This window comes from Agrilus planipennis, unplaced genomic scaffold (assembly GCF_000699045.2).
Source record: "Agrilus planipennis isolate EAB-ADULT unplaced genomic scaffold, Apla_2.0 scaffold133, whole genome shotgun sequence".
NCBI classification, from domain to species: Eukaryota; Metazoa; Arthropoda; class Insecta; order Coleoptera; family Buprestidae; genus Agrilus; species Agrilus planipennis.
This window is the reverse complement of record NW_020439039.1, coordinates 810,715-825,593: the sequence shown is the minus strand read 5'-3', so window position 1 is coordinate 825,593 and position 14,879 is coordinate 810,715. Positions and strand designations below refer to the sequence as shown.

The 14,879-nt window shown below is 33.4% G+C and overlaps 1 protein-coding gene across 1 annotated transcript; it reads left to right on the top strand.

Moving 5' to 3' along the window:
* The first annotated feature begins 10 nt into the window (after positions 1–10).
* Positions 11–2,958, top strand: LOC112905073. The gene is made up of 2 exons (XM_025976715.1): positions 11–2,126; positions 2,392–2,958. Exons 1-2 carry the CDS (start codon positions 16–18, stop codon positions 2,402–2,404), a joined length of 2,124 nt encoding a protein of 707 aa, XP_025832500.1. The 5' UTR covers positions 11–15; the 3' UTR covers positions 2,405–2,958.
* The last annotated feature ends 11,921 nt before the right edge of the window (positions 2,959–14,879 follow it).

The following is a 14,879-nucleotide window of genomic DNA, read 5'->3' as shown; positions in this document are numbered from 1 at the left end:
CAGGCGAGGAAATCGATGGAGCTTGCAGGTTTTGATCTTCGCGGTTGGGAATATAATGGTGATGTTTCCACAGAGAGTATCACTCCGGTTTTAGGCATTATGTGGGATAAGAAACGAGATGTATTATCTTTAAATGTTGAAAATTTAGAAAATTTAGATTTACAGAAAATAACTAAAAGAGATATTTTGTCTTGCGTACATCGTATTTTTGATCCGTTGGGTTTTGTTTGTCCCGTAACACTTGGTCCGCGGATATTATTGCAAGAAGTATGGGCAAGAAATCTCACGTGGGATGACGACGTCGGTACTGAAATTAAAACTCGCTTTATAAAATGGTACGAGGGAATTATTGAATTAAATAAAGTAGAGATACCGCGTTGTCTCATCGGAGGAACGGATTCGCACGATGAAATTAGTTTGCATACATTTTGCGATGCAAGTAAATCGGCATACGCGGCTGTTATTTTTATTCGCATAAAAGATAGTGAAGGAGTCAAAGTTAGATTCGTACAAGCTAAATCGCGAGTTTCTCCTATGAAAAGTAAGGAAAATGTACGTAATAGTATACCACGTTTAGAATTATTGGCGGCAAACGTTGGAGCGAGATTGGCTGACGCTACGACAAGAATGTTAAATACAAAATTTGTAAATCTTCATTTTTGGTCAGATTCATCGACGGTAATAGCGTGGATACATCGTGAACACAACTGGAGTACATTTGTTCATAATCGTGTAAAAGAAATCCGCGAAATCTCAGATCCTAAATCTTGGCGGCATGTTCCGGGTAATTTGAATCCCGCTGACCTTCCTTCGAGAGGGTGTACTGTAGAGCGTTTATTATCATCGCATTGGTGGGATGGGCCGGAATGGTTATATAGAGATTCTGAGGATTGGCCGAATAGTAACGTCGATCTATTGTATAATGAGGAAGAAATACAATCTGAATTGAAAAAGAGTGCAAAGCATGGCAACAGTAGTTGTTTAGTTGCAATATCAGCTGAGCCTAAATTATTAAAAGTTTTGGAAAAGTTTTCGAATTATTCTAAGGTTTTACGTATAGTTGCATGGATAAAAAGATTTATAAACAATTGTAGGAATAGTTCAGGTAAATTACATGAAGACAGTCTAGGCTGTGCGGAAATTATGGCCGCAGAGAAAAGCGTATTAAAAATGTGCCAAGAAAATTTAACAGATTTTGAGAATAGAACCAATAAACAGTTTATGTTATTTACGGATGAAGATGGTTTAGTTCGCGTAAAAACAAAAATTGTACTCAGAGAAGATTCGTTTAATTTCAAGTGTCCATATATTCTACCCAATAATATTAGTATCATTACTTTGATTGTAAGAGACAAACATGAGAATTTAAATCATGCTGGTGTACAGATTACATTAAATTCATTAAGAGAGAAGTACTGGATATTAGGGGGTAGGCGAATAATTAGATCCGTAATTAGAAAATGTGTAGTATGTCGTCGTTATGAGGCCCAGCCTTTAAAATCGGTTCCGGCACCACTACCATTAAATCGCGTTAGGGACGCGGCGATATTTGAGGTGATTGGTATAGACTTTGCCGGGCCAGTATATCTCGAAAGCGCGAAAAAGGCTTGGATATGCATTTTCACATGTGCAGTTTTTAGAGCTGTGCACTTGGAGTTAGTAAATTCATTAAATGTAGCGGCAGTACTCATGGCACTTAGACGATTTATAGCTAGAAGGGGCAGGCCCAGCATTATCTACAGCGATAACGGTACAAATTTCAAGGGGCTTAATAACGAATTAACCAAATTAGACTACAAAAAGTTAGGAAGTACCGTTGCACTACAAAAAATAGAATGGCGATTTAATCCTCCCACTGCGGCGTGGTGGGGAGGATTTTGGGAGCGCCTTATAGGAATTCTGAAAAAATTATTACGTCGGACCCTTAGAAGAACAAGTCTGGATTATGAGGAAATGTCAACTGTTTTAGTCGATTGTGAGGCTATAATTAATTCAAGACCGATAACATTTATGTCAGATGTTGAGACTGAGTTCAAACCATTGGCTCCATCGGATTTCTTACAGGAAATAAAAGAGATAGGGGTTTTGGACTTAGATATTATTGAAACAAATAAAATAAATAAAAGGTATGCGTATAGGCAAAAGTTGAAAGAGGAGTTAAGACGCAGATTTAGGAGTGAATATTTAGGAATGTTAGTAAAACAAAAAGCTAATGTAAAAAATACTGATAAGATTAGTGTAGGGGATATTGTGTTAATAGGAAGTGATAACACTAAGAGACTTGAGTGGCCATTGGCTAAGGTTACGGATGTGATTCCAGGCAAAGATGGAATTATTCGTGTGGTGCGATTAACGACAGCTTCGGGCGAGTTAGTGCGACCGATACAAAAGGTTTTTCCGTTAGAATTAAATTATGACAGTGTTAACAATTGCGTGAAAAACTCTGTGCAAGAGGAACAAGACATATCGGAAAATAAAGTCCAATGTATCAAATCAATTGAAGGTAATAAAGAGAATCCAGTTGAATGTAAAGAACCCTATGTAACTAAGACTGGCAGAAAGGTTAAGAAAGTCGAACGATTAATGTATTTTAATTAGTCACTAGTGTTAGTTACGTTTATTATTAATGTTTTTTTGTTTTTTGAGATAAATAATGCGTTTTATCTCAAGGTGGGGAGGATGTTGAATTTGTAAGGATTTAGTTGTTTTTTTTGCATGTTTTGTCATGTCTGTTTGATACGAGCGGTGTCTAGCTCAAAGGCAAGTGCCGCGCTGGGGGCTGCGATGTCTTGCACAACAGCATTTGTGTTTTTGATTTGTTTAGTCTACCTATCGTGGTGGAAATAAGAATAAGTAAAATTTGCTATGTTTAGTTTAGTCAGTAATAGATAGTAGTAAGCACAACATGTATTGAAGTAGTCTTGTTTTCCGCATTTTAAAATATAAAAGTTAATTCTCGTTTTGATATCTTCGTTGTTTATTTTCAACAAAATAATTTCCCTTGGATTCAGTTCCGCGACAAAACAATGTCATTGGAAAAGGTGACAAATATTATTTCTACCCGGATGAATATATACATACATAAAGCGATGATTTAAAACCCCACGTTATATTCCTCACATATACTTAAATTGGTTAAACTACTTCTGTTTTTTTGTATTTTTTTTTTCTTGGTATATTCTTACTTTTGTGATGCCTATTACAAGAACATTACCATCTTACTCAAATGAGAAAATGCAAGCCATTCTTCTGTATTGTACCTATGTTCCCTTTCTATCCGTATAAAATCGCAATCATGCACTAATAGTTTCGTAATTATGGATAAATTCCACTCGTAGTTAATTACTTCCTGGTTTAGGAAGAAATCATACAACCTAAAACCCGGAGGTTAGCTAGAGAAACTGTTGCTAATTTCTCTGGTACATGGGTGTGTATTCCATCGACGGTAGTAGCCTGAAATATTACATGTTTGCGTCAGTTAATTCTAAATGCAGTCCATAAATACATTTCGTTGCACAGGGTGGATTGCTTACGAACATCGACTTTTATTTGTAGTAACACAATACACTGATTGTATCAATCTTGTGTAGGAAATGAAAATTAGGTATCATTCAGAATTCGATAAAGTTATGATTCATAATGTTGCACGTGTACTTCTGGTTCAAATTTTAACCGTAATCTTTATATGTATACCTATACTAACACTGTCTCTCATTTTAAAGTTTCATACGCTATTTATTGTCGTTAAAATTACTTTTAAAGGGTTAAGACAGTCATATGTTTCCGTTAGTAAATAATTCCGTTCGAAAATTTTCCTACCAAATGGTCAAATTTACTTAAGATAAATATACAAAGGTACCTAATATTTATGCATGTGTACAAATAATTTTGTTTAAAGGTCGATTTAAGTTAGATTAGTTTATGTTGTGTTACGCTAGGTAGGTTATTTAAGGATGTTTGGGAGGTACGTCAAAATGCTACGAGACAAATAAAAATTTGGAAGAACGTTCCTCATTCAATTCTAAAGCTCCCGTAAAAATTACAGATCGATCACTAAACCGTTAAAAAGTTATTGAAATTTTAAAAAATTGTAATTTTACACGTCATTTTATGGAGATTCGTTAACCAAACAGATTAATTTATTTTTATTAACAGAAAAAAAGCTACCAGAAATTTCAAACTTTTATAATAAGTAACTTGAACTCTGGAGAATCACTTTAGCGTAAGGTTATTCAAATTCACTAAATGGTTATCGAGGAAAAAATGAAAAATTAGTTGAAAATCTCGTTTTTACTTGATAATACAATGATAATATTTATAATTGTCTGAAATAAATGCAATTTTAAAGTTTTAATTATTATTTAAACATATTAAAAAGTTTTACGCTCATTATTAATAAAGATTGAAACTAAATATTTTTTTGTTTCGAAGTTGAAATCAAGGCATATTCACTGCCAATAGTCAATAGTCAGTTAAAAATTTTCCATATTATTCGTTATTTCTTATTTTATTCAAAGTTTTTGGTCAAATTCCAAATTTTCTCTCAAACCGCATACTTCTTTTTAGTATAGATAGCATTTATTTACCTCATGATATGCTGCAAAACTTAATTAATCACGAATTTCTTACTTTATGTACTCTTGTCTCCGATTGTACCTTCCAAACATCCTTAAGGTGAATAACAATCCCCCATCCCTCTAATTGTTCAATTAAGTACACATATTTACATATAAAATAGGGGTTGGAAGGGGACCGTCAAGTCAAAACATCTTGAAACAAAAGAAACACATGATTTACAGGAACGAATGTTAATAATCATATGTGTCTGTAAACGAATTGACTCATAGGCAGGTTTACAGTACGATTGTATAATTTTAACGAAAAGCTGGAGAGAAAGTGCATCGGAAAATAGATTACGGAAAAATTCACCCTGAAAAGAATTTGGAGGTTCTGAATGCCGGAAAAATGACCAATCGAAATAAGTAAGCCGGAAAATGGGTACACCAAAATATGCGATTATCTTATAATAAGCGTAAATGTTCCTGTGGTTTTTAAAATTACCTAGAAGAATTTTATTTCGCTTTGCACACTAACGCGTAGCATGAGGACGAAGAGAGATTTTGAAATAGGGCATATAATAAGTTAAAGTGTAATTCCTTTGCTGCAATATACAAAGTTTACTATTCATTATGTCATTGAGATCGGATAGAAGTGGTCTTTACTACCTACCACGCCGTCAGTGGTGCTGTCTTGATTATTTTTGAAATCCCTCTTGGGGTGTGAGTATGGTGGTTGTTGTATGACCAAACTTTATCTTACAAAGAATCCATATTTATTAGCCCATTATGATTGGCTTAGATATATTCTATTTAATTATAATATTATGTTATTTAATCATAATTAAACATATGGGTGAATTTGCCTTAAAGATAGATTTTAATTGATGGTCACATACAACAAACATAAGCAGTACTCTACCTAAGAAATTTGAATTGCTCGTCTCTTACTTTAAGTATTAGCTGTAATCGATTCAGGGTTGCGCCTACCGGAAGTAATTTGTGTTCCCCTTTCCTGATCGTGGGAACTCGATGCAAGACGTGCTTTTAAAAACGATGAAGATAACTACTGCAATCTGTCGTAAATTATAAGGACGGAACTGTAAATTTCAGTTATAATTTGTTTATTCATAGTTAACAGTCGTGCTACTTAAAGGAATATTAACTTTTGATGGATCTGATTAAATCGCATTGTATCTAAAACTAACCTCAATCCATAAACATGAAGCTTGCGCTTTTAAATAAAAAAAAAGACAATGCTTACTGTATTACAAGCGAGAATATAAATAATATAGTGAATAAGCTTGTTTGCCCCTGTATTCATTTTTAGGATCACTCTGTCTGTCTGTGTGTCTATCAATACACTTTTTCCCAGGATCTGCAATTTCGTGGAGCTGTGTAAAAGTCTATGTTAACGCAATCAAAAACTACTGTCGTTTATGTCTCATATTTTGACACTCGTATAGGAATATCAGAACCTATAGGGCAGCGGTCGGGGAACTTTTTTAATCATTACCCCAAAATATTTTTGTGTAAGTTGATACTACCCCATGGCGAAGAGCAAAAAAAAACGAAATCGCCTCTTTTTACCATCTTTCATATTGTAGCCCCCATGATAATTTTGAAAAGAAAACAATAACTAAAAATTTAATTTAGACATCATTTATTCAATTTACCAATGTAATACCTAGTAATACATAACGGTAATAATAGTAATATATGTAATATACAGTTGAGGAAAAAAAAAATCGCCTCCACAGAAAATATAAGTAAATGATAGTTTCTTGTTATTTTGTAATTCATATGATATTTTTCTTGTATTATTAGACGAAAAAACTAGTTTAAATTTTATATATAGCCCCCATAAAAAATATTTTTTATTTTGGAGAAATGATGTTCGATACAATTGCTTCAAAATTGGAACTTTTTGATGTAAGAGCGATTTGAATACAGTCTTTGGCGTTTAATCGATTTCTGTTCTTCGTTTTTAAGTTTAAGTTGAAAAAAATACTAACAGGTTTACAAAATAGCAAATTAAAAATATATACTTTTTACTCCGGTTCCCCGACCGCTGCTATAGGGTATCTCCCGTTGACCTAAAATTATGAAACTTTATTATAGGTAATGTCTCTTAGCACAAGTAAAGGGAAGAAAGCAAAGCTTGTTACGATCGATATGAAATCACTGCAAATTTGTAGTTACATTACAAGAACAAATTGTTTTTTAATTGTAATATTGTAATTATGCGTTTTAGGGACTGATAATGGAGGGCAACTTAAAACGCACTCGGTAAAAGCGGGAAAACTTTTTTGACACGATTTTCGTGACGAAGGAACTATTTACAATACATACCTTGAAGTTTGACTCCCCTTAGATTACTGACAATGCAAAATAACACTTAAGGATCAATGCATTAATTTATATGGTAACATGTATGGTTTTGTGAAATCAGAATTCAGGAATTTTAGCTCGTCAAGTTACCTGTTATAACGTTACTTCCACGATTGGAGCACTTCTAATGTTGATTGTTAATTCAAAACAGAAGAACATGATGCTTGAAATTTGAAATCTAAAATCAATTCTTCTGTTTGACACCATCCACCAGCATAACAAGAGCACTGAAGATGTCCTATACCTTGGAAGAGAAAGCGTCGGTAGCAGATAGCTTCACGAAACACCAGAATCCTGAGCTTCATAAGACTTCACGTGTTAGATTGTTTTGGAGACCTTATTATATATATGTATTTACTAATCCAAAATCAACTGTTTTTATTTTCAATAGCAACGATTGTTGCAACTTATCTCAGTCTGGAAAACGTGGTTTTGTTCTTGAAAATGAAGTCACAGCCTTGATCTTGCGTTCTTGAGAAGACTGCAAGACAAAACACATTTTTCTCATCATCTTGCTGAACATAAATCAAATTAGCTCTACAAATTAAATACTCTTATACATTTCATCCTGTCAGTTTTTTTCTTTTTAGAATTCATCTACTTCTTTACATGTAATTGCGCGTTTCACGCCATCTTCTCTACATGTTTCCTTGACCTTTGAATTTACATAAAAGGTTAATATAATTAGTGTTGAAACTTAAATTACTAACACCTATTACAGTTTTGGTCTATAACCAGGTAGATGTAATATATATGTATACACAAGCACGTAAACAATATATCTGCCCAATTATGCAAAGTAACGTCATTTTTGTTATATCCTGGTAACCCGCAGAGTTAATTGTATATGTAAGGGAGTTGTATTGGTTTCCGCTTGTTACGACGGATATGAAATCACCTTTAAAAAAATGTTAATTAGAATTAGGTGGGCATCANGGTGACGGAGGTCCCTCTCGTTCAAAAGAAAAAACTTCTGTTTCTCACCCACATTCCTGTAAATATAGGAAACAACAAGACTACAACACTCACTTAGTTCATGTGCTATTTTCCTGATCTTGTGATGTTCAGCAATTAAATGAATTATTCGGTTAAAGTCCGTGCTAACCTAACTTATCGTTAATCTAGTTTAATCCATTATATCCCGTTTTCACGCACCGTTGCGAAATTGCACCCCGGCCAGTAGGAGTGGCATTGCGTGTGATTTAAATACGTAATTTATAAAATCACCGAGAACATTTCAGAAATGCGTATTATAATATAGAAAAGATCTTTTAAAGAAATATTCTGCCATGAAACAATAATACATCAAATAAGATATAGAGGAATTCTCTTATAACGGGAAGCATCTATTGTTGTATGCGTGTACTCATTAACCAGTCCTGATAAATCGTCTATAACGAACTTTTAATTAGGTATGTTAAAGTTTACTCAAATACAAACATTAGCAGTAATATTTCCTCATCGACTTGAGGTAATTTATAGTGAATAATAATTAATAATGAATTTTCATGTTAATATTTACAAATATTAACATTAAATCTTGACATGTCGTCTATGACAAGCAATATAAGAGCTTTTAAAGCAGTATCTCTTTGCTCATTATAAATACAAAAGGAAATTTCTTCAGTATCTTACAATCAACACCCAAAATTGCAAAAAAATAGCGATAATAAGATATACTTTGTTTTGTGTGCTTTCTTTTTGTTTCATAAGTGATGCTATAAAATTGACAACAACGAATTAAGTGCCTGTGTAACTTCAAAAGAGAATAAAACTTTATCAAATCACAAGCTTCCTTGTTACGATTAGTTTAATTTCGACTGCTTAATAATTCATTATTAATACTAGAAAGCGTATATAGTTGCGCGATTTAGTAACATGATAATTTTATCGTAGATGATCAAAGTCGTTGCTGCATTTGATTATTTCATACACGCTAGCGGTTTTGATACATTAGATGGATTAGTTTCATGTGCAACTTTTTCTTCGTGCCCGCACGGATAGAACACTGCAATTGCACGCGTTTGTTGTACCATGGCATTCTTTCAGATTTTATCGGACTCTGACATCTTTTTAAGTACATACACAAAAATGTATGTAAGTATGTACAAAACTGGAGCACAACCCACTTATGGACACAAATAATGTAACCTTCACGAAGAGGACCGTTTTAATGGTGGTCTCTTTACAGTTATAATGTTTTGGTCAATTTTAGATAACAATTTCGTTTTTCAAGTTCACTGCCATTACAACAACAAGTTATGTTTGTATACTTTTAAGTGAAAAACGGTGCTTAAAAGTGATCTGGTAAATACAACATCTACTAAATAACATACATAGAGACACAAATAATGTTTTGTTCATTTTTTTGCGTTAAAATTTTATTTTAAACCAAGTGCCAAATGATTACACAAGTCTGCGAAATTTTTTTTTTTGAAAAGTTGTTTTCTTAAATTGTTAATATTTGTCGTAATCGTCTTAAAAGTAATAGAAAACGATATTTATATGGTATATACCACGTCACATTAACCCATAAATGCTCGGAACACATTTCCATTTGAAGCCTTGCCACGTAATGAGTGCGACGAAAAAATACTCGATAACTAGTGTTTCTATGTTTTTAACGATGCTCGCTTCGATGGTGTTGGTTAAAAATACCTCCGACAATATTAAAGCATGGAAAGATCGAAAATAAAAAAAAAACGTGATTTTTGAATTGACTTTTTTCTTAAAAAGTAATTTTTTGTGTCCTTACGATCTTTTTGTATGCTTAAAACCTGTATAGATAATGACGTCGATATCTAACCATGAAATAATCACCGTTGATCAAGTCGAAATGCCTTTACAAACTGTTTGATCAAACCAAGTTTAATGTAAAGTGGCGGAAGCAATACTTTCTTGTGTTCTTTCAAACTCGTATTGTTGATATTTTTCACTCCGACTTCCAATTGCATTCTACTTTGGACAGAAACACCGAATAACAATGATTTTGATTTACCATAAGTCCACTGTCTTAACACTTCAACACATAACCTGCATATTTTATCGTAACCCAGTGTTTATCTTAGTGACACAAGTTCATTCAGAAGTAAGCTTAATAAGCATTTTTTACAAAGTCTGTTTATTCAATCTTTGCTTAACTATTGTATATTGTCCGCAAATGAAAAAATTACATTTTAATAGTTTTTACAACTCCCAGAAGCTATAGTTTAAGATAAATGAAACACAATCTTTTATTACACGTTAATATTGTATATCTATCAATAATGGCGCGCTATAAACTATTTTTTTTTCAGGCGGTGTAAACGACTATAGTTAGTTTCAGACTATCTAAAATAAAGTAAAATGCAATATAATGCTCACTCAGAGAGTATTAAATAGAAATATAAGCTTTAAAGTGAATTTTGTGAAAAAACAAATAAATTTTTCGATTAATCTACATACAAAAAAAATGTGACGTGATACGCTAAAATAAAGTTTTTATTTGCAAAATATAGACCAACATTTACATGCTTAAGATAAATTTATACAAAAAAACTTTTTTATCGCAGACCTGTGTTATTAATGTTAAGAGCATGCTGAATGAAAAATTTCAATATGAGCATGTTTTGTTTTTGGGGATAACAACAGATATCGCCCTAAAATAACGAAAAAATATGTCATACAATTTGATGTTTGGGAATGTTAATTTAGTTCAGTAATTTGATTAAATTTTTGCAGTCAAAATATTCAGTCTTCGATTCACGGTTGTTATATATCAATATATAGCTGTTTCACTCATTTTATGTAGGTTTCTTTAAGTATGTACTTTATGGAATACAGTTAGCGTTTATTTAGACGCTGTGTTTACCATATTATTGCTGAATAAATATTATTTGAGAAAACTCGGTTGATAACGATTTAGTTGTTAACAAAACTTGATCTATTACGTAGAAGGCGTTTATGAAATCATTCTTTCGTTGTAAAATTTTTCGAGGACCAGAGTAAAAGCCCGCGGCGGAATTAGAAAATAGTCGCATAGATATATATAGATTTTTCATGAAAAGCTGACGCACTCAAGCAGTAATAATAGCAAATTTCGACCTTCTATTATCTAGGTACCTTGTAAATCCCTTCCGTACGTTTCAAGTCGGTCTTAGGTAGCAGAGAGAGAGAGAGAGAAAAAAAAACGTAAAGTGTTTTAGCTTGTCAAGAATTCATCGTCAAATTCTTCCTAGTAATTATCGTGAGCATTACGTGGATGATTTCGCTAAATAAGGTGCTAAATGCGAACCCAAACACGTTGCTGCAATCACATCTGACCTTGTCACTCACACAATTTGCTTGGACAAGAAAACGATTACTACCACGGCAACTTCTGAACTAGGAAGAGAGTTTTACCATTCAAGTCTGACCTAAAAACTGACGACGTGTATTGTTGTTGTCGACGTTCCTTGTCTTGTTCCTATCTTGTAATAGAAAGCAATCATTTGAAAATAATGGCATTTTTTGGTACCGTTATTTTATTCATTTCTTCAGATGGTAAGTGACTGTAATACACTCAGCCTCGCCTGCTCGTACCAGGCAATATCGTAGACCATTGCTCTCTAAATATTTCAAAACGAAAGCAAATCAAACCAAAACTTGCACCTCGGTTCAAATTAATAAACTATTTCAAGAAGTTATAGTCAACTAACTTTACTTGTGTTTAAAATAAGTACTTACATGGTAAATATTGCACTTGGCATCACCCGCGTAGCTAAATACGCCTAATAACTAGTAGGACTGCGTGCTACTTTGTTTAACCATGTTCTATTGGCTTAGGTACCTACATCCCGTTCGGTTTTCGATAATCTTAAGATTTACTACTATTGATAATTAAATTGTTTTTGAAATGGTTTTTGAAAAATACATATAAACACTCTGTCTACTATTAGATGTAGGGAGAGATGCGAGATATGTGTTGAAGGAGAGAAGGGACATGAAGAATTGAGCTGATGCAAAGGTTTATTCGGAGGATTTCCGAATCCTTCACGATCTTTTTGTATGAGAAAAATGCATTGCTATTGTGTGTGCGTAAGAAAGAGTTTTCCTTTAGCCATGTTCCTGTTCAGCAGAGTATCGAAACAACCAAATGTAGATCGCGATTTCGAATGTATTGATTCTTATCCGCACACTACACACAACTGTGATTAAAATATCACTGTTTGGTTGCGGTTTTCCAGAATATACTTACAATAATCCCACTACTTCCACCAGCATACCATAGAATAAGTCGTCTCCCAATTTTTGTACTTCCACGTCTCTTTTTTATAAAATAATTGTTACGCCCCTCGCCCCCAATTGTCGTAACAGTCTGCTTTCATAAATACTCACTGGGATTATTCTAAGCACAGATTTGACGTTCTTTTTGCTTATGTTTAATAGTGATATTAATGTAGGTATATTCTAGAAAACCGCAACCAAATCCTGACGAAAAAGAAGAAGGACATGCAGACCTAAATTACATTACCGTTCACAAATAGTTAAGGATGTGGGATTTTCTAAGTTTAAGAAAATTCGAAGATTAACTCAGGATAAAAAAGAGTGGAGGTGCGTATCTAACCAATCTTTAAGACTGACAATCCTATTATGATAAAAAAAAATCTTCATACAAATTAGCACATTTTCGATAATTGATGATTGCCAGTTCAGTAGAAATGCGAACACCAAATTTCTTGTGTACTACTGAAGTAAGTTTTTTCCCTCCCAATTGTAAGTCTCTTTGGTTTGTCGATAATTTTCAAATGTAACCCATTACCAAATGACACAAGTTTGTATAAAAAGAGTTTCTATATTTGATTTTTGCTCAATCGAATCCCCTTATGACATATGGTGAGGTTGTCGATTTCTATTATGCACAGTTAAACACGTGTTCGGTTTGTATCATAACGTAGCGAACACGAGTGTGTTTGTGTGCAATCGGGCACACGTGTGTGAGAACGGTTTATCGATTCGCCAACTAGCCACGGGCGCCTTTCTTCATGTGCGCCGTATTTGTAAATGTGTGTGTCGTACCTGCGTTCTAGGAAAGCAGTTAAACAGTTCAAAGAAAAAAGAAACTATCCGGATGTTTCGAGAAGGCTCCCGAAGGTAAACAAAAGAGTATTTAAAGGAAGAGACGATCGCCGAGAGGAAGAAATAAATTGACCGTTGCAGAAGTTAATCGAGAAATAAATTGACAGTGATAGCAGTGAAATAAATAGCGCAGAGAATAGTGATATATCAGCAATAGTGTTTTTAAGTTCTTTAATAATTAATGTAAATAAATAGTTTTTGTCGTTATCAGTCTTAGAAGTTAATTTGTTAAATCCACGAACATTACAATAAAATTCTTTTTGGAAAATTCATAAGGTGTAACTTATTTCTTTTATGAGGATCCCAATGAGTAATCTACGGGGGAATTCCTCTGTCGATATGACGTTCATTTACCATATGAGGCTAACACACTACATAAAGCGTGTCCTCCATAAATTCTAGTTGAGAATCAAAGCATTTTTTGGCGAAACAATTAAAATGTTGTTTCTATAACACACTTATACACACACTTCGTTTTGCCATCATTGTCTATACTGAATAATATCTTTGGCCTTCGACCGAGTTAACGGTTCGTTGTTTTGATATTATTAAAATATGATATTTTACACCGTTATTCAAGATACTGAGAGCCTGTCTGTCACACTGTGTGTAGGCTTAAAAACTCTCTGAACCAATAAAAAAAGCGAATATGGGAAGGTAGCAAAAAACATTATATACAAGACGATTTTATGACTAATTAGGTTTTAGCTGTGGTTGAAGTTAATTAATGGATCTACTGTAAAAACGGTAATTTAATGTTGTTTCTTAAGAAGATTATGAAAAAGGAAGCCGATACAAAATTGTTACTTCTAAAGATACCGCAACATACTGTGTGCAATAAACCAAGAAACTGTTTTTTTTTTTAAGTCACGAAGAGCAATACACTCATTATTGTTAAACGTAATTATAATCAAGCCAAAAGTTTAGAAATGGTAAAAAGCCTTCTGAACGCTGCACTATTACCTTTCGGAATTGATAGCTTTACATCTTCTACAAAGATAATTACAGTGCATTAACTGTCCCTTGGGTAAGATTGGATGTAAAAATTGAATGGCTAACTGTGCTATTATTGGGCGCCAACTAGCACCGATTGTAGTAATAACCATAATAAAGCATGCACCAGTTTTCAACCCACGCGTCATAAATTGTTTCTAAATTATATGTGTATGTTTCTTCGTGATCTTTATTCAATGTTACGAGAATACCATTATTATCGAAAATGCACCTTTAATGTACTAAAGTAACAGCAACGCTAAACTCTTAAGAGCGCTATGGTATTATGAATATATACCTATTAATTAACTTGAAATTAAATATTTTGAAGGTTTCACAATTATTTTTATTTACAGTTTACTTTATAACAGTTTTGCGCTATAAGGCATCTTAAGCAACTACAGCATATTGCTACTGATGTCATATTGCTTTGAACATTTAACTATTCCTTCCAAAAAATGTAAAAATTTCTAATTTATTCTTGCTCCTAATCGTGTCTTTCTAATTTCTCCTTGTAGACTAAGTTAACGCAAGCCTAGATGTAGTACAAAATTTTTGGCGTAGTATTTAACGATTACAGGAGAATGATGAGGATACTGTTGAGAGAGGTTAGAAATGAAGAGGTATTAGAAAGAGTAGGAGAACAGAGGAATCTATGGAAGTCAATAAGAAATAGGCGAGATAGATTGGTAAGACACCTTTTCAGGCATGAAGGTCTAGTCAGAGACATATTAGAGGAAGAAACGGGAGTTGGGAGGGGGTAGAGGTAGACCTAGAGTAGATTACTGTTCGCAAATAGTTAAGGATGTGGGTTGTTCTAGTTCTTAGGGAAATGCGAAGATT

What these genes read in the sequence shown, in the direction of transcription:
- LOC112905073 (XM_025976715.1), top strand. Translation starts at nt 16, where the DNA reads ATGGAGCTTGCAGGTTTTGATCTTCGCGGTTGGGAATATAATGGTGAT.